Here is a 24,925-nt window from a genome sequence, read left to right on the forward strand (position 1 = left end):
TGATGTCCAAAATTTTCAAAACTCGTGTTAAACTCGAAAGACAACTATTGTAGGAAGAAGATAGATTAGCCATGTCGGTCATGCATCAAGAATCAAACGTTGTTATTCATAAATGTGTTAATGGCGTGCATCTAGAATCCTCAAATCTACTTTTGACATATCTATCGTTATTTGAGTACCATATTCACTTCTTTACGCTTCTATATTTATGAAAAACCAAAATTGGTTAACCATAATTCCATTACTCGTAGAAGGAAATCAGTTTGAATCTGGAACCCTTTTGAAAGCGTACAACCTTCAACAGCAGAACTGCGTCGTGGAGACTTAAGACCGCCAAGCTCATTATTTGGGCCGACGGATGATTTCAGTCCTCCTGAGAGACTGCCACTTGCATTCAAGACGAGATCGGTTAGTTTGGAGCTTGAATAAGGAAGGTTTGTGTCACGCCCCGGATCCGGATCCGTGACACGGCCGTGCTATTGCCGACTACCGCCCACAATAGCACGCAGCCTCATACCTGAGAAATAGGGTAGTCAAACCAACCAAATCTTTTCATGTGTATTCATCTAGTACAACATGCTGGTCAGTACCCAAATACAGAGCTTCTACGTAGTTTATATACACAAAAGTATATACTTGCTTTACCCCAAAAGAAAGAAGCGCTAATACCAAATTAACGTGTCTCTGGCAGCTATCAGTGGTGAGGATCTGAAAGAAAAAAAGTAAATAAACGGATATGAGCTACACGGCTCAGTAAGTAATCCTGCATAATCCTACCGGATCAACCAGTAGACTAAACATGTAAATCAGGGTTTTGAGAAGCTGACATGCATGTTTATCTAATAATCATCATGGCATAATAAGTATGCGATTTAAACAAAGCAGTAGTGCAAATCACAACAATTTTCATAATATATGCATATGAAACCGTGCCCCGGCATGCCGTGGTCCATTCTCTCGGATGCTACTGCGAAGTCAGACTCGACCACTGGCGGGGCCAGCTCAGTTACTATTCAGCCACTGGCGGGGCAGCTCAGTTACTATTCAGCCACTGGCGGGGCAGGCCCAATTCCAATTCAGCCACTGGCGGGGCAGGCTCAGTTACTATTCAGCCACTGGCGGGGCAGCTCAGTTACTATTCAGCCACTGGCGGCTCAGTCATTCTCAGTAGCATCTTTGAGCCCATTATAGTGCCTCTGGGGCTAGCTAAGACTTTATAAACTTACATGCATGATTAAAATATCAATATCATCAGGTTGCATACATAGCCATAGCTTCTGGGATCATGCAAGTTACTTATGCATTGTAACATATCATGCATGAAACATATGTACTTAAAATAAATGCTTAGGAAAACATTAATAACATGACATGATCTATAATAGGATTAGAACAGGTTACTTACTTTCTTCACTAATCATGCATACAATTCAAATTGTATAAAAAACACTGGTTCATCTTATAAAACGTATTACAAGATCTACGATAGGATTAAGACAGATTACTTACCTCCATTCGCTTTCCAAATTGCTCAAGTCCAGGTGACTAATCCTCAATCACCTAAAACAACATCATAGGGATTACATTATTCCCCCTTCATTTATTATAAAATTTCTTAGTTCATCATACTATGAACTTACTTGTTTGGGTCCTATCCAAGGATTTAGCCCAAGTCCAATTTGAAGCCTTTGGGGTTCGATTTAAAACCAGATTGTGTCTGCTGGAACTAACTCAATTTAATTGGGTTCGGACCCAAATCAATTTGGGCTTAATTCGGTTCGGATTTGACCCAATTTGCAGTTTGGGCTCGTCCAGACTTAGCCCAAATTTAATTAGGCTCGGGTTCAGGTTCAATTGGCTAAATCAATTTCTTATTATTGGGCTTAACGGGTTTCGGACCCGAACCCGATTCCGGCCCGTTAACCCACTCTTTTCTTTTCTCTTCTCTTTTTCTTTCTTTTCTTTTCTTTTTCTTTTTCTTTTCTTTTCTCTTTTTTTTTTTTTCCTTTTTCTTTTCTTCTCTTCTCTTCTCCTTTTTCTTTTCTTCTCCTTCCCGAAGCTTCCTCCCCTCCTCCTCTCTTTCCTTCCTTCTCTCCCGATCTCCCCCTTCCTCTCTTCTCCGACGATGGCAGGACGGCGAGCGGAGGGGAGGATGGCGAGCGGAGGGAGACGGCCCACGACCGGCGGCGTCCGCGGCCAAGCCCCGCGGCATCCCCGGCCGAGCCCGCGGCCGAGCTCTTGGCTTCCCCGGCCGAGCCCGCGGCCGAGCTCTCGGCTTCCCCGGCCGAGCCCGCACCGGCGACGCTCACGGCCGTACACGGCAAGTCCCCTCCTCCTCTCCTTTCTCTCTCTCTCCTTGGTTCCGATCGGAAGCCCTAGCCATTTCGGCCGGTCCTCCGGTCTTCTTCTTCTCCTCCGGCCGGATCTACGGCCTCTTCCTCCTCTCTCTTTCTTTCTTTCTTTCTTTTCTTTGGTCCTTCCCCTCCGGCACCACCCCATATTCTCTCTCTCTCTTACTCCCAAACCCTCTCTCTTCCTCTCTCCATTTTCCCCTGTGAAGGAAGAAGGGGGGTTTGGGAGGGCCGAGCCACAGTCGGCAGTGCCACCACCGAGCTCGCGGCGTCCACAGCCGCGCCTGCGGCTGAGCCCACGGCCGCGCCTGCGGCCGATGCCCGCGGCCACACACGGGTGAGTCCCCTCTTCCCTCTCTCCTTTTTCTTCTTTCTTTCATTTTCTTTTCTTTCCTCCCTTCTTCTTCTTCACTGAGACCCCCTATCCCACTGAAGAAGAAGAAGGGGAATGGACTCCGGCCGACTGCAGCCCCCTACCGAGAGCCGGCAGTGACTGCAACTGAGGTCCATGGAGTCCCTCCTCTATTTTTATTTTGGTAACAGGAGCTTACCATTTCCGGGGATGACCTGCGGTGCCTCCTCTCCAACACCTCTGCCGACTTAGGGGTTCCTCCTTCCTCTTGGAGCTTCCGGGCTCTCTCTCTTTCTCTCGTTCGGTGTTTAGGGGGTCTGTCATTTTGGGGTTGCCGGCATAGGCTTAAAGGACTGTTTAAGGATGAGACCCCCTCTGAGAGGTCCCTTCCCTCTCCATTCCTCCATACCTCGGGACTGGCCGCCGCCCCCCTTGTCTCCGGCGCGCCGGCAGCGGCTGTCAGCAGGGGTGAGGGTCACCCCTCCCTGTCGGTCTTATCCCTTCGTTTTTATTATTTTTTATTTCAATCCTTATACAGCACTGCCCACAGTGGAATTTGGGCCCAACCCTTAACTGGGCCCATTTCTTATTGGGCCTAGTAGGTTCTGGGCCCGGACATTACATCCTACCCCCCTTAAAATAAATTTCGTCCTCGAAATTAAACATACCCTAGGTTCTGGTTTTCAAAAGTAGTCAACCATTGAGTCATCCTCTAGTTCTCGGTTAGTCTCCCTCTTAAAATGCTTGCTGATAAGATTTTGGCAAAATCATGGCACCTCAAAACTTGAACCTTTCCATCTATGACACGTAGGAGTTCTTTGATCTCTTTCAAAAGAGGACTAATCTTCCTGCCTTAGATTTTAAATGCTATGATTCTTGGCCCAAGAAATTAATTGCTCTCGATTAAGTCCACACAACGGTCGTAATCGGGTTAATAGAAATAGGTGAGAGCATTAGCATCACATACTTTTCATAATCTATAATCTTCTTTCTTCTCTTAACCTTGCCTACAATTTTATGATCAACTTTTATCCTAGCAAAACTTCAAACCCCTTTTAGATAGGTAGATCAAAGATGTCATAGCTAGGAGTAGGGAATATTTCAGGTCTAAGCCCAACCAAGGCACCATCAATCCGTTAATACTAAATTTAAGATGCCAAGATTCTCCCGGGAGTTACCAATAATAGAAAAACTCATGGGTGAAGATTATACAGCTCTCTCTCCAGATTATTCATAGAATCAACATCTTAATTCTGAATAAGAAGATCAAGTTTCTTTGTCAAAGTATCAACTGCTCTCGATTACCCGATCTATCACAAGATTAGATCATAAACAACTTCAATCCACCCTTGATAGTTATTCATCAAAGTCAATTGACAACCTTAATTTCTTTCAATCAGATGGAGGGTTGATATTAATTAAAGAAACTCAAGCTTCAAGTTTAGGAGGACGGAGGTTTATATCAGCATATTCCAGATCTGAGATCAAAATTGATGATCCGTTAATTCTAGTCTCGAGATGCTAAGAATTTCTTAGCATGACATAAAACTGGAGAATTTAAGGTAGCACAGCGATATCCCAAAAAAATCCGATCATTTTCTTTTCATTTATCAAGGAAAATCCTACTACAGAGGAAAACAGATCAAATCTTTTATTATTACAACTTTCCGAATCAATGGAATAATACTACAGACCAACTTAGAGAACTAATTCAGCCCACTATGTTTTCGCTGCGCACTCTGATTCAAAACATCAATTTTTTTTTTTTTTTTTTTTGAATTCATTAATAACTTTTGATCGCCATACTATTTGTCTACCAACAGAACTATTTAATCCTTCATATGTATTTGCACTTCAAATCTTTCCTCCATCTAGATCATATGTTACTTAGCTAGAACTTCCTTTTACCTTTTCATGAACGAGTACAGAAAGGGTATCCCAACATAAGATCCCCTTAAATAAGTAACGATGCTTTAAATAAATTTTACATTTTCAGCAACTTCATTCATATAAAATGAGCCAAAAATATTCTTCAAGATTGGAAATTATCCCAGAATTTACTAAATGACTTTCAATCAAAATACCAATCTTACATTGTAATTTGAAAAGATCTAATATGTCACATTCCAAGTAAACAAAGGAGAAACTCTTAAATGTCATTCTCAGATATATTTTCTTTCTATACAATAGTTTCATGCATAATTGTCATACCGATTTTAACCTCGAAGAATATAAAAGCTTTCCTTGTCCAAGCCTTAAACAACTTATGAATGAACCCTATCTTGCCATCAAAATAATTAACTTCAAACTAGAAGTATTATCCACAGTATCCGGTATCAAGTTAAACTTCCAAAATCACCTATATACTGATACACCAATAATCACCATGTACCTTAATATTCCATAGCTAGTACTCCACTTAATATCAGTCAAAATATACTTTAATCATAATCCAAAATACAAATTACTCCATCGAGAAATCTCCAAACTAGCTTATTCTTATTTTGGCATGGCTCGCTACCATTCTGTTTGAAAACATCAAAAATTTTTTGTAGTCTTGAATCTTGAATTCTGATACCATCCCTGTCATAATCATGCCCCTCGAATGATTTTGTATTAGTCCTAACTTCTTTCTTTTTGTTGCTCATTGTCACCTATCAAAATATTTGTGTCAAGCAATTTTCGTAACTGACCGATGATACGACCAATAAAATCTTTTCTTTCCTTTCCGGTTATGCGGAATCTCACTAAATGAGACTTAACTACCCATTTCCTTATTAAAGCTTAAAATTTTTACTCATGGTTAACCTATTGCTCTGATACCACTAAATGTCACGCCCCGGATCCGGATCCGTGACACGGCCGTGCTATTGCCGACTACCGCCCACAATAGCACGCAGCCTCATACCTGGGAAATAGGGTAGTCAAACCAACCAAATCTTTTCATGTGTATTCATCTAGTACAACATGCTGGTCAGTACCCAAATACAGAGCTTCTACGTAGTTTATATACACAAAAGTATATACTTGCTTTACCCCAAAAGAAAGAAGCGCTAATACCAAATTAACGTGTCTCTGGCAGCTATCAGTGGTGAGGATCTGAAAGAAAAAAAGTAAATAAACGGATATGAGCTACACGGCTCAGTAAGTAATCCTGCATAATCCTACCGGATCAACCAGTAGACTAAACATGTAAATCAGGGTTTTGAGAAGCTGACATGCATGTTTATCTAATAATCATCATGGCATAATAAGTATGCGATTTAAACAAAGCAGTAGTGCAAATCACAACAATTTTCATAATATATGCATATGAAACCGTGCCCCGGCATGCCGTGGTCCATTCTCTCGGATGCTACTGCGAAGTCAGACTCGACCACTGGCGGGGCCAGCTCAGTTACTATTCAGCCACTGGCGGGGCAGCTCAGTTACTATTCAGCCACTGGCGGGGCAGGCCCAATTCCAATTCAGCCACTGGCGGGGCAGGCTCAGTTACTATTCAGCCACTGGCGGGGCAGCTCAGTTACTATTCAGCCACTGGCGGCTCAGTCATTCTCAGTAGCATCTTTGAGCCCATTATAGTGCCTCTGGGGCTAGCTAAGACTTTATAAACTTACATGCATGATTAAAATATCAATATCATCAGGTTGCATACATAACCATAGCTTCTGGGATCATGCAAGTTACTTATGCATTGTAACATATCATGCATGAAACATATGTACTTAAAATAAATGCTTAGGAAAACATTAATAACATGACATGATCTATAATAGGATTAGAACAGGTTACTTACTTTCTTCACTAATCATGCATACAATTCAAATTGTATAAAAAACACTGGTTCATCTTATAAAACGTATTACAAGATCTACGATAGGATTAAGACAGATTACTTACCTCCATTCGCTTTCCAAATTGCTCAAGTCCAGGTGACTAATCCTCAATCACCTAAAACAACATCATAGGGATTACATTATTCCCCCTTCATTTATTATAAAATTTCTTAGTTCATCATACTATGAACTTACTTGCTTGGGTCCTATCCAAGGATTTAGCCCAAGTCCAATTTGAAGCCTTTGGGGTTCGATTTAAAACCAGATTGGGTCTGCTGGAACTAACTCAATTTAATTGGGTTCGGACCCAAATCAATTTGGGCTTAATTCGGTTCGGATTTGACCCAATTTGCAGTTTGGGCTCGTCCAGACTTAGCCCAAATTTAATTAGGCTCGGGTTCAGGTTCAATTGGCTAAATCAATTTCTTATTATTGGGCTTAACGGGTTTCGGACCCGAACCCGATTCCGGCCCGTTAACCCACTCTTTTCTTTTCTCTTCTCTTTTTCTTTCTTTTCTTTTCTTTTTCTTTTTCTTTTCTTTTCTCTTTTTTTTTTTTTCCTTTTTCTTTTCTTCTCTTCTCTTCTCCTTTTTCTTTTCTTCTCCTTCCCGAAGCTTCCTCCCCTCCTCCTCTCTTTCCTTCCTTCTCTCCCGATCTCCCCCTTCCTCTCTTCTCCGACGATGGCAGGACGGCGAGCGGAGGGGAGGATGGCGAGCGGAGGGAGACGGCCCACGACCGGCGGCGTCCGCGGCCAAGCCCCGCGGCATCCCCGGCCGAGCCCGCGGCCGAGCTCTTGGCTTCCCCGGCCGAGCCCGCGGCCGAGCTCTCGGCTTCCCCGGCCGAGCCCGCACCGGCGACGCTCACGGCCGTACACGGCAAGTCCCCTCCTCCTCTCCTTTCTCTCTCTCTCCTTGGTTCCGATCGGAAGCCCTAGCCATTTCGGCCGGTCCTCCGGTCTTCTTCTTCTCCTCCGGCCGGATCTACGGCCTCTTCCTCCTCTCTCTTTCTTTCTTTCTTTCTTTTCTTTGGTCCTTCCCCTCCGGCACCACCCCATATTCTCTCTCTCTCTTACTCCCAAACCCTCTCTCTTCCTCTCTCCATTTTCCCCTGTGAAGGAAGAAGGGGGGTTTGGGAGGGCCGAGCCACAGTCGGCAGTGCCACCACCGAGCTCGCGGCGTCCACAGCCGCGCCTGCGGCTGAGCCCACGGCCGCGCCTGCGGCCGATGCCCGCGGCCACACACGGGTGAGTCCCCTCTTCCCTCTCTCCTTTTTCTTCTTTCTTTCATTTTCTTTTCTTTCCTCCCTTCTTCTTCTTCACTGAGACCCCCTATCCCACTGAAGAAGAAGAAGGGGAATGGACTCCGGCCGACTGCAGCCCCCTACCGAGAGCCGGCAGTGACTGCAACTGAGGTCCATGGAGTCCCTCCTCTATTTTTATTTTGGTAACAGGAGCTTACCATTTCCGGGGATGACCTGCGGTGCCTCCTCTCCAACACCTCTGCCGACTTAGGGGTTCCTCCTTCCTCTTGGAGCTTCCGGGCTCTCTCTCTTTCTCTCGTTCGGTGTTTAGGGGGTCTGTCATTTTGGGGTTGCCGGCATAGGCTTAAAGGACTGTTTAAGGATGAGACCCCCTCTGAGAGGTCCCTTCCCTCTCCATTCCTCCATACCTCGGGACTGGCCGCCGCCCCCCTTGTCTCCGGCGCGCCGGCAGCGGCTGTCAGCAGGGGTGAGGGTCACCCCTCCCTGTCGGTCTTATCCCTTCGTTTTTATTATTTTTTATTTCAATCCTTATACAGCACTGCCCACAGTGGAATTTGGGCCCAACCCTTAACTGGGCCCATTTCTTATTGGGCCTAGTAGGTTCTGGGCCCGGACATTACATCCTACCCCCCTTAAAATAAATTTCGTCCTCGAAATTAAACATACCCTAGGTTCTGGTTTTCAAAAGTAGTCAACCATTGAGTCATCCTCTAGTTCTCGGTTAGTCTCCCTCTTAAAATGCTTGCTGATAAGATTTTGGCAAAATCATGGCACCTCAAAACTTGAACCTTTCCATCTATGACACGTAGGAGTTCTTTGATCTCTTTCAAAAGAGGACTAATCTTCCTGCCTTAGATTTTAAATGCTATGATTCTTGGCCCAAGAAATTAATTGCTCTCGATTAAGTCCACACAACGGTCGTAATCGGGTTAATAGAAATAGGTGAGAGCATTAGCATCACATACTTTTCATAATCTATAATCTTCTTTCTTCTCTTAACCTTGCCTACAATTTTATGATCAACTTTTATCCTAGCAAAACTTCAAATCCCTTTTAGATAGGTAGATCAAAGATGTCATAGCTAGGAGTAGGGAATATTTCAGGTCTAAGCCCAACCAAGGCACCATCAATCCGTTAATACTAAATTTAAGATGCCAAGATTCTCCCGGGAGTTACCAATAATAGAAAAACTCATGGGTGAAGATTATACAGCTCTCTCTCCAGATTATTCATAGAATCAACATCTTAATTCTGAATAAGAAGATCAAGTTTCTTTGTCAAAGTATCAACTGCTCTCGATTACCCGATCTATCACAAGATTAGATCATAAACAACTTCAATCCACCCTTGATAGTTATTCATCAAAGTCAATTGACAACCTTAATTTCTTTCAATCAGATGGAGGGTTGATATTAATTAAAGAAACTCAAGCTTCAAGTTTAGGAGGACGGAGGTTTATATCAGCATATTCCAGATCTGAGATCAAAATTGATGATCCGTTAATTCTAGTCTCGAGATGCTAAGAATTTCTTAGCATGACATAAAACTGGAGAATTTAAGGTAGCACAGCGATATCCCAAAAAAATCCGATCATTTTCTTTTCATTTATCAAGGAAAATCCTACTACAGAGGAAAACAGATCAAATCTTTTATTATTACAACTTTCCGAATCAATGGAATAATACTACAGACCAACTTAGAGAACTAATTCAGCCCACTATGTTTTCGCTGCGCACTCTGATTCAAAACATCAATTTTTTTTTTTTTTTTTTTTGAATTCATTAATAACTTTTGATCGCCATACTATTTGTCTACCAACAGAACTATTTAATCCTTCATATGTATTTGCACTTCAAATCTTTCCTCCATCTAGATCATATGTTACTTAGCTAGAACTTCCTTTTACCTTTTCATGAACGAGTACAGAAAGGGTATCCCAACATAAGATCCCCTTAAATAAGTAACGATGCTTTAAATAAATTTTACATTTTCAGCAACTTCATTCATATAAAATGAGCCAAAAATATTCTTCAAGATTGGAAATTATCCCAGAATTTACTAAATGACTTTCAATCAAAATACCAATCTTACATTGTAATTTGAAAAGATCTAATATGTCACATTCCAAGTAAACAAAGGAGAAACTCTTAAATGTCATTCTCAGATATATTTTCTTTCTATACAATAGTTTCATGCATAATTGTCATACCGATTTTAACCTCGAAGAATATAAAAGCTTTCCTTGTCCAAGCCTTAAACAACTTATGAATGAACCCTATCTTGCCATCAAAATAATTAACTTCAAACTAGAAGTATTATCCACAGTATCCGGTATCAAGTTAAACTTCCAAAATCACCTATATACTGATACACCAATAATCACCATGTACCTTAATATTCCATAGCTAGTACTCCACTTAATATCAGTCAAAATATACTTTAATCATAATCCAAAATACAAATTACTCCATCGAGAAATCTCCAAACTAGCTTATTCTTATTTTGGCATGGCTCGCTACCATTCTGTTTGAAAACATCAAAAATTTTTTGTAGTCTTGAATCTTGAATTCTGATACCATCCCTGTCATAATCATGCCCCTCGAATGATTTTGTATTAGTCCTAACTTCTTTCTTTTTGTTGCTCATTGTCACCTATCAAAATATTTGTGTCAAGCAATTTTCGTAACTGACCGATGATACGACCAATAAAATCTTTTCTTTCCTTTCCGGTTATGCGGAATCTCACTAAATGAGACTTAACTACCCATTTCCTTATTAAAGCTTAAAATTTTTACTCATGGTTAACCTATTGCTCTGATACCACTAAATGTCACGCCCCGGATCCGGATCCGTGACACGGCCGTGCTATTGCCGACTACCGCCCACAATAGCACGCAGCCTCATACCTGGGAAATAGGGTAGTCAAACCAACCAAATCTTTTCATGTGTATTCATCTAGTACAACATGCTGGTCAGTACCCAAATACAGAGCTTCTACGTAGTTTATATACACAAAAGTATATACTTGCTTTACCCCAAAAGAAAGAAGCGCTAATACCAAATTAACGTGTCTCTGGCAGCTATCAGTGGTGAGGATCTGAAAGAAAAAAAGTAAATAAACGGATATGAGCTACACGGCTCAGTAAGTAATCCTGCATAATCCTACCGGATCAACCAGTAGACTAAACATGTAAATCAGGGTTTTGAGAAGCTGACATGCATGTTTATCTAATAATCATCATGGCATAATAAGTATGCGATTTAAACAAAGCAGTAGTGCAAATCACAACAATTTTCATAATATATGCATATGAAACCGTGCCCCGGCATGCCGTGGTCCATTCTCTCGGATGCTACTGCGAAGTCAGACTCGACCACTGGCGGGGCCAGCTCAGTTACTATTCAGCCACTGGCGGGGCAGCTCAGTTACTATTCAGCCACTGGCGGGGCAGGCCCAATTCCAATTCAGCCACTGGCGGGGTAGGCTCAGTTACTATTCAGCCACTGGCGGGGCAGCTCAGTTACTATTCAGCCACTGGCGGCTCAGTCATTCTCAGTAGCATCTTTGAGCCCATTATAGTGCCTCTGGGGCTAGCTAAGACTTTATAAACTTACATGCATGATTAAAATATCAATATCATCAGGTTGCATACATAGCCATAGCTTCTGGGATCATGCAAGTTACTTATGCATTGTAACATATCATGCATGAAACATATGTACTTAAAATAAATGCTTAGGAAAACATTAATAACATGACATGATCTATAATAGGATTAGAACAGGTTACTTACTTTCTTCACTAATCATGCATACAATTCAAATTGTATAAAAAACACTGGTTCATCTTATAAAACGTATTACAAGATCTACGATAGGATTAAGACAGATTACTTACCTCCATTCGCTTTCCAAATTGCTCAAGTCCAGGTGACTAATCCTCAATCACCTAAAACAACATCATAGGGATTACATTATTCCCCCTTCATTTATTATAAAATTTCTTAGTTCATCATACTATGAACTTACTTGCTTGGGTCCTATCCAAGGATTTAGCCCAAGTCCAATTTGAAGCCTTTGGGGTTCGATTTAAAACCAGATTGGGTCTGCTGGAACTAACTCAATTTAATTGGGTTCGGACCCAAATCAATTTGGGCTTAATTCGGTTCGGATTTGACCCAATTTGCAGTTTGGGCTCGTCCAGACTTAGCCCAAATTTAATTAGGCTCGGGTTCAGGTTCAATTGGCTAAATCAATTTCTTATTATTGGGCTTAACGGGTTTCGGACCCGAACCCGATTCCGGCCCGTTAACCCACTCTTTTCTTTTCTCTTCTCTTTTTCTTTCTTTTCTTTTCTTTTTCTTTTTCTTTTCTTTTCTCTTTTTTTTTTTTTTCCTTTTTCTTTTCTTCTCTTCTCTTCTCCTTTTTCTTTTCTTCTCCTTCCCGAAGCTTCCTCCCCTCCTCCTCTCTTTCCTTCCTTCTCTCCCGATCTCCCCCTTCCTCTCTTCTCCGACGATGGCAGGACGGCGAGCGGAGGGGAGGATGGCGAGCGGAGGGAGACGGCCCACGACCGGCGGCGTCCGCGGCCAAGCCCCGCGGCATCCCCGGCCGAGCCCGCGGCCGAGCTCTTGGCTTCCCCGGCCGAGCCCGCGGCCGAGCTCTCGGCTTCCCCGGCCGAGCCCGCACCGGCGACGCTCACGGCCGTACACGGCAAGTCCCCTCCTCCTCTCCTTTCTCTCTCTCTCCTTGGTTCCGATCGGAAGCCCTAGCCATTTCGGCCGGTCCTCCGGTCTTCTTCTTCTCCTCCGGCCGGATCTACGGCCTCTTCCTCCTCTCTCTTTCTTTCTTTCTTTCTTTTCTTTGGTCCTTCCCCTCCGGCACCACCCCATATTCTCTCTCTCTCTTACTCCCAAACCCTCTCTCTTCCTCTCTCCATTTTCCCCTGTGAAGGAAGAAGGGGGGTTTGGGAGGGCCGAGCTCGCGCCTGCGGCTGAGCCCACGGCCGCGCCTGCGGCCGATGCCCGCGGCCACACACGGGTGAGTCCCCTCTTCCCTCTCTCCTTTTTCTTCTTTCTTTCATTTTCTTTTCTTTCCTCCCTTCTTCTTCTTCACTGAGACCCCCTATCCCACTGAAGAAGAAGAAGGGGAATGGACTCCGGCCGACTGCAGCCCCCTACCGAGAGCCGGCAGTGACTGCAACTGAGGTCCATGGAGTCCCTCCTCTATTTTTATTTTGGTAACAGGAGCTTACCATTTCCGGGGATGACCTGCGGTGCCTCCTCTTCAACACCTCTGCCGACTTAGGGGTTCCTCCTTCCTCTTGGAGCTTCCGGGCTCTCTCTCTTTCTCTCGTTCGGTGTTTAGGGGGTCTGTCATTTTGGGGTTGCCGGCATAGGCTTAAAGGACTGTTTAAGGATGAGACCCCCTCTGAGAGGTCCCTTCCCTCTCCATTCCTCCATACCTCGGGACTGGCCGCCGCCCCCCTTGTCTCCGGCGCGCCGGCAGCGGCTGTCAGCAGGGGTGAGGGTCACCCCTCCCTGTCGGTCTTATCCCTTCGTTTTTATTATTTTTTATTTCAATCCTTATACAGCACTGCCCACAGTGGAATTTGGGCCCAACCCTTAACTGGGCCCATTTCTTATTGGGCCTAGTAGGTTCTGGGCCCGGACATTACAGTTTGTATTTCAACAACCTTTTTCTATAGATTCTTACGTCATTAGAGGAATTAAAAATGCCCGTCTGCCATGGAAATCTGGAGGAGAAGTGTGTTTCAAAGATTAGATAATCAGCAGCAACCTGTGGTGTTCTTGGATTTCCCCTCTATATAGTTGGTGGAACAAACTCCTCGAAGGATCGATGCATTCAGCTTTGTAGTCCCTTGTAGCAGCAGTATCTTGGAGCCTTTAAAAAGGAAGAAACTTCAGAATTTTTCTTAACAGAGCATCTTCTTCTTCTTCAGTTCGTATGTCATTAGCAATCAGCCCTTTCAACGACTGGTCAGTGTTCTGTGAAGATAGTGATGAGTTGCTGGTTTCCCATCTACTTGGCGTTCAATGTGCATATATATAACAGTGATTTAGACCGAATATCTCAAACATCAGAAGAAAAAAAAAACAAAGAAAGAAAATATACAATTCAACGAGCAATCAATCTTCTATGATTTGTTATGATATCGATAATCTTGTCGGTATAATTTGGCCAATGTTTCTACAGCACATATATCATATACTAAAAAAAAATATTTTACTTTTTTAACCATGCCATTTGCTGTGCAGGCTGCAAGATTCGGATGTTGTCTTGAGCCATTTGGAAGGGGCCCTTCAGCCAAAAGTTTACTTAGATGTTTCAGGAAGGGGCACAAGCCAACACAAGTCAGCCTAAATCTAAAGGTCCAAACCAAGCAAATCCAAAGCTCGACAGAAATCTGGCACAGCCGCACAATTTATTATGTGGGCGTCAGCGCGTGAGAGAGAGAGAGAGAGAGATGTGGCATTGCACCCGTCAAGTTAGCCAGGCACCTTTCCCTGGTTATCCTTTCCTCTTCTTGCTACCATCTTTTGTTCCACGCTTTCATCTTTAGTGTAAACTAAAACATTATATGGAATAACGCCTGAGCAAGGAAGGATCCCTTTATTGGTTCTGATAGGAAGCGAGAAGGCTATCATTCTCCAACAGGTGTGAAGGATAGGGGGTGGCTATGAGGGACTTGTCTACTTCTCCCAATTTCTATACTTGTTGGAGCACAAAGTCTTCCTCCCCGGTGGTGGTGGTGGTGGTGGTGGTGGTGGTGGTGGTGTGCATACTGCTTCCTCTGGTTTTGGTGTCGACGTCTTCCCTCTGGTCCCCTTCCTTTTCCAGCGCTGCGTCGGAAGGCGTCGATCCTCCCCCGGGTTCCTCCGCTCTTGTTCTTGATGGTGGCGGAGGAGAGGGAGAGGAAGAAGCACGCTTTAATCCCCTTGCTTCTCTTATTTCTCTACCTCCTCTTGGTGCACCAAGCCCCGCACCGGAACCTGTGAGTATTCTCCACCTCTTCAATTTCCTCTCCCCTCTCTATTATGGGTACGTATTGGTTGCGTCACCTTAGTAACAATTTTTTTCAATCTATTTTTTGTGCTGTTTCTTGCTTGCATGGAAATATGAATGCTGACTACCATCTTCACCGCTCTTTAGAAATTGCTCGGATTAGGGGAAAAGTTTTACTTGGATGGATGAATTTGCGATATCATATGTTCATGCATGTTGGCATGTATACAGGTGTGTGTGTGTGTGTGTATTTATGAATCTATGCACAACTAATTTTTTTCCCCCTTTTTCCTGAGAGGAAGGATATAAGAGTTATTTAGCCCTTAATCAATATAAGCTGCAAGGATTAGGCACGCTTGTTTGATGCATAAGTAGATCAAGGATTGACACAACCACTATTATCTTTTATTAATGAACTTTTTTATATTATCTTCATGGATTTAGAGATGGACTACAAGAACCCCCGCCGAAGAACGTTTGGTAATAATAGTAGTAGAGAGTTTTAGACTCAGATTATGGAGAGGAAGGGGTCGCATTTGTTCAATATGGCATCAAATTAAACTATCCAAATCAGGCTACCTTAGTTCCAATTTTTCAGTGGATAATAATATCGCAAATTTGGGGGAAAATTTAGCACGGCATTGTCCTTTCGACTTTTCTGTTATCCGATTGCCAGGACTTAGAATAGAACGTCGCCTTCATCATAGACTGGGCCCGGAGCACTGCGTTGTATGGCCGCACGTTGATTGGGATGAGGCCCAACTTTGGACCCAAGAATCGGACTCGCAGGTGAATCGTGGCCGTCGTTTCCAACAACTGCGTGCAGTCTTGGTCAAGTTGTATGTAGGGTTAAAGCGGACCGCAAGAACTGGTTCAAACCGTCAGCGTTGGCCCACTAATTGTCTTGGTTCAATTATTGGATGGATTCTGTCCCGGTGCACAGCTTGGACATGACACTATTTTGTGATTCCAATGGGCCATGGCGGCATTGCGTATTCTGATGCACGATATGTGATCGCGAGACAGCCCTTGATGAATCAACAGCACGGTTTGCCATCGGACTCGTTCGATTTTGAGAAAAGGAGAGAGAAAACAAGGATCAATAAAAAAAATAAAAACATACTTTATATTTGATTGGAATTTTTTTAAAAATAATAAATTTTTATATTTTATGAGAAAAAATTACGTCTACATGCGTCTAAAAATGAAGATAATTTTTTTTAAAATATATTTTCAAGCTTTTAGATAGAATATGGTAAAATATTTTTTTATTTAAAATATAACAAATATTTTATATAACAATATAGGTACTCAACCAAATAGAAGTTTTTTTGAAATGTACTTTTCTTTATCAACTAAATACTTAAAAATTAGTTTATTATATATAAAAAAACTTTTAGAGCTAGAAATAAAGGATGAACACCAGAAAGATGGGGACCGCGTTTGATGTAAAGTAATAGTAAATGGCTGTCTCTGAAAAACAAGAACATGCGATTCCTATGAGTTCGCGTGCAACGCTAGGTGAGCCTGAAGAAGTCTGACGTGGAATTCTTGTTTCATGTATATTTTTTATCTTAGATTAGTCGTTCATTAGGTTCTCCAACCAGGGGAAAATTAAAATTAAAAAGAGACCATTGGCTTTTAGGCATGCATCGATCCCGACACCATTTTGTTAATAATAAAAAAAACAATGTGGCAGTATCCGGATAGGAATGCATTATGCTATGGTGCATTAGGTCCCGCATATATGATTGTGAAGCGTCATGCGAAGTACGGATATAGAGTTCATGCTTCCACTAGGTATATTATCATGCTACTCTAGAAGTTAGTCCCATTAGCGTACAAATTGTTCATATTTTAACATTAAAAGATGCCACCCCAATTAAAGGACATAAATTTTAGCTTAACCATGAAGGTCGATGGAATAACATGTATGGAGGGTAAGATATTGTGGAAATGGATCGAGAGGGTACAAAAATAAAATAGAAGAGAGATGACAATTTTTATATAGATCTTTGACGGTAAGATCAAGACCTAATACTATAACTTCTTCTATAAGTTGTATCTAGATCAAGGTTCGTCATCTCGGTATCAGACTTTGTACTGGTACCATTCTATACTGTGTCGATTTGATATGGAAAGGCAGGTCGACGTTCCAACACTTGGTGCACTCCATATCGCATATCCGTTAGGCACCGATATAGCATAATATGGTTAGTATGCACAGATACCAACCGGTATGGCAAACTATATATAATATGGATATTATGGTAAATATAATTTTTATATAAATTTAAATATTCTAGTTTACCTATCTTTAAAAAATAGAATATATATTTGTAATAACAAATATTTAATTACACGATAAAATTTTATAAAACTCCTAATTTATGTAGCTGAAAAAAATATTTTTAGTAAAATTTTGCAAACTAAAGTTGCTCTTGTTATATTTTATCTTTTTTCAAAAAAAAAGGCTTGGCCTTTTTGGCCAAACATTCATTTTAAAATTTCAATTATGAAACTTCAAAATATATAAATGTATCAAGAATAAAAATTTTGATTTAAAAATATTAGAAAATAGATGTCCTAAACCTATGCTGCTATATTTTTGAAATGGACGAAACGATCATCCTCACCCACCATACTACTAATAATATATATAGTATTTAGCAACCTTATATATAAGATAACTCACATAAAAAAACAAATTATTATCGCTTGTCTCTATAATCTCATTCAGAATTATCGTCTAATGTCATATCAAAATCTTGCCAATTAGTTTTATTCCTCTTTATTAAGAGAGATCCATGATTTAAATTCTAGTAGTGGAGGCAACCCCACTATATTTGTTATAAAATGATGCCGCTTTAATATATTGAGAAGAAGAACTTTGTCTCATGTACATGAGGATAGCAAGGTTTTGGTTCAGAGTACATGATTTGGTTGATAAAGAAATAAGGTAATCACCGAGGTGGTAGCATAGTTAGAACGAAGCTTTGTTTCTAATGAAGTGATCCAGGTTCGAAACGTGCTGGCGTCGATTAAATACTTTGCCCGTACTGATGGAGAGGATATGAGAAACTTTCTATCTATATCGAATATTTTCTGGTGGAAGGGGGCCTAGTAGAGACTGCCACGTGGGTGGGGTAATTCCCTTGCCCCCCCCCCCCCCCCCCCCCCCCTCCAAAAAAAAAAAGAAAAAGAAAAAAAAAGAGAAGGAGAAGAAAGGAAACAAGGTTGAGTAGTGGAGCCACATAGAAAAGTATAAAAGGACGAGGCTGTGTGGCAGGACAAAGCTATTGCTGTCTCTTAAGAAAAATGGATAACGATGCCAATAATCCAACCTCCAAATTATACCCGGAAGACGGCAATTATAGCATCCCCCGAGATTCACGCGTGCTGTCCGGTCGAAGCTCCAGACCTGGTCGTGAAATGAATAAACGCAGTGGGTGTAAAGTTTGGGAATTTCATGATTGGCCGTACGTGCCTATGTTTCTGCCGATGACTTAGAGACACGTGTGCACAGGTAATTAGATCAAAAAAATAGTGGACAGAATTTGGCGACTAATGGATGGGATTGTATATTATACGATAAGGCGATGTCACATCCACGGAGAAAGCAGTACCGCACCAACCATCTTGCGTTTCTATCAATGACCATGGAAACCACCGTAGCCTCCTTGAAATAGAGACAAAAATTTATGTGGATTGTAGTGATATTTAAAAAAATTACTTATTTTAAAACTTGAAATTTATTTTTAAATTTATTTGATTATTGTAACTCTTGATTTGCAGAAGCACCGCAGCATGATTGAATGTTTTTTCGCAACAATGACAAGCTAATATGCACCCTTTTTTTTCCTTTATTTTAGAAAGAGAAAAAAAAGCAAGAAAAATATAAACTCTATTCAACAAAAAAGAGAAAATTATATACATCTTTTTTAGATTATCGATATGATACGTTTATTATATAATTTCAATCCTGCAGACAACAATTTAGGAGTATCGCACGAGATTAGAATTAACAGTGTCTTCTCTCATATAAATCCAAAAAATTGCCATAGATATTTATTTTCCAATATTATTGTTATGTAAGTTATATTCATAGTATAAATATCTCTGGATGTATTAATTTGGAGAAAAAAATTTAGAAATAACGAATATGAGATAACAAAAGATTGTTAGGCTACCTATATATTTTTTGGATTATTTACATATTTAATTTCCAGCTTGCGCTTTCTGAGCCACCTTTTAGACCCTTCTTTTGCTCCAAAACAGGTGACCTAGCAGTAAATCCTCACCGAACTGAATTTAATGAGGACGAAGCACCTATCTATACTATACCTTCTAGATTGTACTAGGATACTGGTTAAAGGACGGATAATATAAAATTATCCAGATAATCCGGCAGAGATCATTTAAAAATTGATGAATAAAGTTCGGTCTTGGATGAGAATGGTATTCAATCAAATTAAAATTATTTTATAGTAAAATGAAAAAATTTGAACCATCCAAAGCTCTTTCTCTCCCTGTCTGTTTTTCCGTTTATTCCAAAATTTTATAGGACGGCGAACAAAATTTTTTGTGAGAGAGTAAATATCAAAGACAAAAGTTATTCAAGATAATTGACTACCCGATATCCATACAGGCCCTTGGTGATATATATAAGAAGAGACTAGGCTGGTCTGCCAAGCTTTGGTTGTCGCTATGAGAAATCTTTCTTCTCATCCTCCTCCTCCGCCTCCATCATGTTTCTATGGGTACAGCACAAAGTCTATGGTGTCGTGTACATTAGTTTCTTTGGTGTTGGTTTCTCTGGGGGTGTTTGCCTTGGATTCTAGGGGTTATGGCTCTTGGCTCTCCTCTTATGCTCCTTCCTTGACTGTGGAGGCAAGGGGAAGTGGGGGTGTTCTCTTGGCTTCTTCCACCTCTTTTGGAGGTGGTTCTAATATAAGTGATGAAGGGCTTGTCGAATTCCAGAAGGAAGTTAATACTTCTGATCACGGTTCTTATTTTTCTCTTCCTCCCATCGGTGCGCCGAGCCCAGCGCCGTTGCCGGTAAGTCTTCTTCATCCTTTCTCGGCCTCTTCTTTCTCTCTGTATCTCTGTATCCTCTTACTTCATGATTTTTTTTTTCTTTGCTGTTCTACAATATTATTATTTCTCCTTTTCTTCTCCCCTCGGTCCCTATTTTTCTTTGCATGACATCTGCGTCCGGTGACGTCAAAAAGACATCTGTATCTGGACTGCCTCCTCTTCACCACTCTGATTTTACTAAAAAAAAGATTGATATGTTCTCTGATAAACGGCAAAGCCCTACACCAAAAAAAAAGAAAAGAAAAAAAAAAAAAGAAAAGAAAAAAAAGAATCAATCAACTGGGAATCTGAATTTATGTCATGGTTGGATTTATTGGAATAAATTTTAATACTTATAATAGAGAACGGTTCGGAGGGGTGCCCAAAAAAAAAAAAAATCTAATTTTTTCGGGGAAGCACCAAAGAATTATATATATAATGACATATCTTGCGAATTTATGTGATGCATGCGTTTACAAATGCATGTATCTATGGTTATACCTTCAATTTTTTTTAGAGGAAAGATAGGATGATTTCTGAACCGTTGGATCTAGACATCCCTATTTCTTTGTCCCCCCTTTCGGCCAGGGAGCCCATATAGACATCGAGTAAATTGTTATGGTGCCTTTCTGCGACTATCGATCTCTTTTCCATGCATCTTTGCCAAAAAGAAAAGTGAAATCTCTTTCGCCTGCACCGTCCGAGCGAACATAAGAATGGCTGAAGATGCTACTGATGATTTTGATTTCATCAGCACTCATGGAGTAGGGACCACCACACCAGTCGCATGTATGCTTGCTTCCAGGTATGGTAGATACAGAAGACCCGGGACCAAATCTGGTCTCCTCTGCCTAGGCCCGGCCAGGTGAAATTGGATGTTTGGAACCCAGTGTGATGTCCTATCTTCCTATGAAATTTGTGTCTCGCCTTCTGTTTGCAGAATTGCTCACGTAATTAAGACTGTGGACTTGCTATCTGGGGAGGCTGCATCATTAGCATGGTCTTTTACAATCTCTCCAAACCCCTCAATTTCGATGAAGTCCTAGATCTTTTAGCACAACATGAAGTGGCAATTCCAAACCCCATAATTCTGATGAAGGCAATATTCTGTTCTAGGTCTCTGGTAGAAGCTTGAAGAGACTTCTTTACGCCAACGGCTACCTGACATCTTTTGACTCAATTAGACTGGGACCGAGTTTAAACTGGGACTTGCAGTCTTATGCTTGGAACCATCTGTCTGATTTGGGTCTTGTGTAAACAGTGTAATGTCGAATTGAACCAAATCCCATCACATTGGAGACTGATATGCATCTGGTTCTGAAGAGTTTCTGGATGATTGGAGTTGCAATTAAGTAGATGAATGCTATCACCTCATGTTTGTTTACCACCTTACCCTTTTCAGATTAGCGAGCTTATTTTTCGCTACATTGGTATCTTTGTCGCCAAAACCATCCCATCCAATCATTAAGGCCTTGAAAGGGACTGATGCCTGGTGCATCCTGTTTAATTTGGGTCCAACAGCAGCGCTCTAACGATGAGGACATTTGATATTGAGTTTATACTAACATTTTAGCGCAAGATTCCTACTTAATTGAATACATTTATACCATACAACCGTGCAATTGATGTGTCGTCTAAGAAGTAATTGTTAAAGTAGCTGTTGCTCTGTGCTTTCCTTGTTTGCATCCTTAACGAGTTGATTAGTCGCACGCGTTTGGAAACGGTTATCTAAATGTAATTAATTTAGCTTAAAGATGCACTAAATGAGTCTGGACAGGAACAAAGGTCAAAGGTAGATGTCCTAACCACGTCAGCTTTCTTTATACATTGTCTCAGCCCATGGACAACCAATTTGTTCCGTGACAATTATATCTTACATGACCATGAGGTCCAACTCATGTTTTCTTGTACTCAGTCTTAGATTAAACTCATTTTACAGGACTAAAACTTCGTGGCCCTCCATATCCGTCATCCATGCTTTCAGTTTATCTTCTCCCTTGTATGAAAGAGAAGTTCGTTGCTTTATCTTTCTACTTTTTTCTCCTTATCCCCCCCCCCCCCCCGGCCAAAAAAAAAAACATTCTACGTTCTTCTTGTAATCATTTATTTACTCTTGCAAGTTGTGATAGATAAAATGTTCATACAGTCAGAATGTTTGGATGGAATGAGTAGTACGTTGACCACAGTGAGTTAATGCGGTTAACCTGATAGGCAGCACCAGCCAGTGAGGAGTCTAATATAAGCAATACTAGAAGAGAAAGGAGAAAAGATACAAAGCTAGAGAGGCTTGAACTTGGTCTCGCTAGAGCTCGAGCTGCGATCAGAGAAGCTGTTCAGAATTCAAACCGTCCAGCATTAGCGGACAAAGATTATGTCCCAAAAGGCCCAGCATACCGGAACTCCTATGCGTTTCATAGGTAATAATAGATGGATGTCCTTTCGTGAATCCTCAGAACTTTCATCAACTTAACCACTGGCTTTCTAGATAAAGAAATATAATAGAATAATGCAATCTTTATAAAGTGGCCTTCATAAGTTTTTCCCCACCAATTCCTTATCCTTGGAGAAATTGCAGGAGTTATTTGGAAATGGAGAAGCTGCTCAAGGTGTATGTTTATGAAGAAGGTGAGCCACCAATATTCCACGACGGCCCCTGCTTGAGTATTTATTCTACAGAGGGATTGTTTATAAACGACATGGATATGGAAAACAGGCTGAGAACCAGAGATCCTGACCGAGCTCACGTGTTCTTCCTTCCGTTCAGCGTCGTGAGGATGGTTCAGCACATTTACCAGCGTGATCGCCGTGATATGAGTCCCTTGAGACGAACAGTCCTGGCTTATATCAACGACATTTCTGGAAAATACCCATACTGGAACAGAAGTCTTGGCGCAGATCATTTCATGCTTTCCTGCCATGACTGGGTAAGATAATACCTGGTGATGCACTTTTTCCTCTTTCTTGTGTATGATCAGGTGCATTTGTTATTGATCTCCTCTGAACGTATGCAAGCATGCGCATTTTTCATTCATGTTCTTGAGCCAAACTAATGTAGTAGGAGATTGTTCGACTCTATTATCAATCTGATGGAGCTTTCGAATTCTTGGTAATCGCTGCGTTTTCACTTATTGCAGGGGCCTTACGCTTCTGGTGGCCATTCTCATCTATTTTTCAACTCCATTCGCGTCCTATGCAATGCAAACATGTCGGAGGGGTTCAACCCCTTGAAAGATGTTTCGCTTCCGGAGATGAACATGAGATCTGCTGTCGTTGATGTTGGAGGACCATCTGCTTCAGGTCGTCCTATCCTCGCATTCTTTGCCGGAGGCAATCATGGGCCTGTTCGGCCTGTGCTTCTGAAGCACTGGAAGGACAAGGACAAGGACATGCAAGTCCATGAGTATCTGCCCAAAGGGGTATCCTACGTTGACTTGATGAGAAAGAGCAAGTTTTGCCTTTGCCCAAGTGGATATGAAGTGGCAAGCCCAAGAATCATGGAGGCAATCTATCTCGAGTGCGTGCCTGTCACGATTAATGACCATTATGTGCTCCCTCTTAGTGATGTTCTAAATTGGAAGGCCTTTTCGGTCCAGGTCTCGGTCGAGGACATCCCCAACCTTAAGAACATTCTGATGAGCATATCACCAAGGCAGTATATAAGAATGCAGAGGAGAGTGAAGATAGTGCAGAGGCATTTCATGTTGAATGGCCCTCCAAAGAGGTTTGACTTGTATCATATGCTCCTTCACTCGATATGGCTCAGAAGACTAAATGTTCGCATTCATCCCCAGGATTGATTCATGCGGAAGCCCAAGCTTCCTATAATTTGGAATATCGGCGCATTCATTGGAAAAGCTTCATAGATGAAAATTCAAAAGAAAATGAACTGATCGCTGTTTTGTTAAATATACTATAGTCGCTCAAATTTGCTGATTTTTTTTGTTGTACTATTGTGTAGATTCTTATCACGGTTCAATGAATGCTATTCTTTGCAGCTGATGAGTGTTCAATAGGTATCTTGGATATAAATGTTGCAACAGGTGGTTTTGGTTATCTGGTGCTTGTTTTTACTACTGGTTTCTGAAACCCATCATTTTATTTACGAGAAGTACTAGGACCTCTTTGAAAACATGTCTGAAGTTGATAGGATGGCCTCCTCATCTTCAGGTCTTTCAGACAATTTGGAGACGCAAGAAATCCTACCATCTCTGAGGAAAGCTTGGGATCAACTCCTAATGGCATGTCGCTGGCAAATGCCACACGAACCACCACACTCCTTCACAGAACTCTTGCAAATGTCCCAGTTATGGGGAAATTTATGCGCAATCAAAGTGTTGGACAACCATAGAATCCTCCCGAGTTCCTCGACTCCCTTGCTGCCGAGACGTCCTCAACGGCTTAATCGCAGTCTATTTCAGACCTCCCTGGTCCTCTATCTACGCTCTTTGTAACCATCGCCATATTCGTATTTATGAAGTTCTTCCGCCTGGTATACCAAACCGAGCTGCGTGACATTTTCCAATGTATCATGTACGCTAATGTACTAACGCAGTTTTATGGGCTTGAGGCCGGCACGAAGAGGCCAGGCGCAAGCCAAACAAATGGTTGCAGCCCATTTTTCTTTTGGCCTAGTGGGTCAGCCTGAGGAGGCCAGGCCCAATTAGCATTGAGCGAGCTCTGTTGGTTGCGATGGAGGGAGGAGAACATTTTCGATCGGAGTCTTGTTCCTCCTCCGATATTGCTGGACTCCGGGAGTCCTAAGGCAATTCCAACTGGGGGACTTTCTCTATTTAAAGCTCCTTCCTCCTCCTTCGATTTCTACCACTGGAATTGTCGAGAATCGCCGCTAATTCTAAGTTTTCTTCTCTTAGTCTCCTCCTTATTTTCTCGTCGGAAATCTTACTAAAAGTTTTGCCAACTCTCCTTCTTCTCCTCTCTTTTTTTTTTTTTTGGGTATTTTAACTTTTTTTTTTTTCTGAATAGTAAGAGCTTCCGGAATAGATGGTACTAATTCTTGTGGATTTTAC

General features: G+C 41.7%; 1 protein-coding gene and 2 long non-coding RNA genes across 5 annotated transcripts; 2 read left to right on the forward strand and 1 right to left on the reverse strand.

The window, feature by feature from the left end:
• Positions 1-14,691: 14,691 nt before the first annotated feature.
• LOC149752765 (uncharacterized) lies at positions 14,692-16,905 on the forward strand. Its single transcript, XR_016396341.1, has 2 exons — positions 14,692-14,811; positions 14,970-16,905. It is a non-coding gene; the product is annotated as an uncharacterized LOC149752765 (long non-coding RNA).
• Positions 16,906-19,291: 2,386 nt separating this feature from the next.
• LOC103712036 (putative glycosyltransferase At5g03795) lies at positions 19,292-23,892 on the forward strand. Of its 3 annotated transcripts, XM_088703854.2 has the most exons (5): positions 19,316-19,880; positions 22,110-22,315; positions 22,474-22,822; positions 23,033-23,412; positions 23,492-23,892. In XM_088703854.2, the coding sequence occupies exons 1-5, from the start codon at positions 19,530-19,532 to the stop codon at positions 23,529-23,531; spliced, it is 1,326 nt and encodes a 441-aa protein (XP_088559980.2). In that variant the 5' UTR covers positions 19,316-19,529; the 3' UTR covers positions 23,532-23,892. The 3 variants fall into 3 exon arrangements, with proteins under 3 accessions (XP_008796633.5, XP_088559980.2, XP_088559981.1); XM_008798411.5 differs by having other exon boundaries at positions 19,292-19,880; positions 23,033-23,892; XM_088703855.2 differs by lacking the exon at positions 19,316-19,880 and adding an exon at positions 20,526-20,703 and having other exon boundaries at positions 23,033-23,892.
• LOC148702371 (uncharacterized) lies at positions 19,786-20,507 on the reverse strand. The gene is made up of 2 exons (XR_016396340.1): positions 20,400-20,507; positions 19,786-20,138 (listed from the first exon to the last, which is right to left on the reverse strand). It is a non-coding gene; the product is annotated as an uncharacterized LOC148702371 (long non-coding RNA).
• Positions 23,893-24,925: the final 1,033 nt, after the last annotated feature.

This window comes from Phoenix dactylifera, chromosome 9, assembly GCF_051530095.1.
Source record: "Phoenix dactylifera cultivar Ajwa chromosome 9, Ajwa_hap1_PhDact_Kaust_v1.1, whole genome shotgun sequence".
NCBI lineage: Eukaryota > Viridiplantae > Streptophyta > Magnoliopsida > Arecales > Arecaceae > Phoenix > Phoenix dactylifera.

Bases quoted from the DNA above. Each gene is read 5' to 3' on its own strand.
- LOC103712036 (XM_008798411.5), top strand. From the start codon at position 19,530: ATGAGAAATCTTTCTTCTCATCCTCCTCCTCCGCCTCCATCATGTTTC. The intron at 19,881-22,109 runs GTAAGTCTTCTT...TTAACCTGATAG, and splicing joins CGAGCCCAGCGCCGTTGCCG to GCAGCACCAGCCAGTGAGGA. The intron at 22,823-23,032 runs GTAAGATAATAC...CACTTATTGCAG, and splicing joins TGCTTTCCTGCCATGACTGG to GGGCCTTACGCTTCTGGTGG.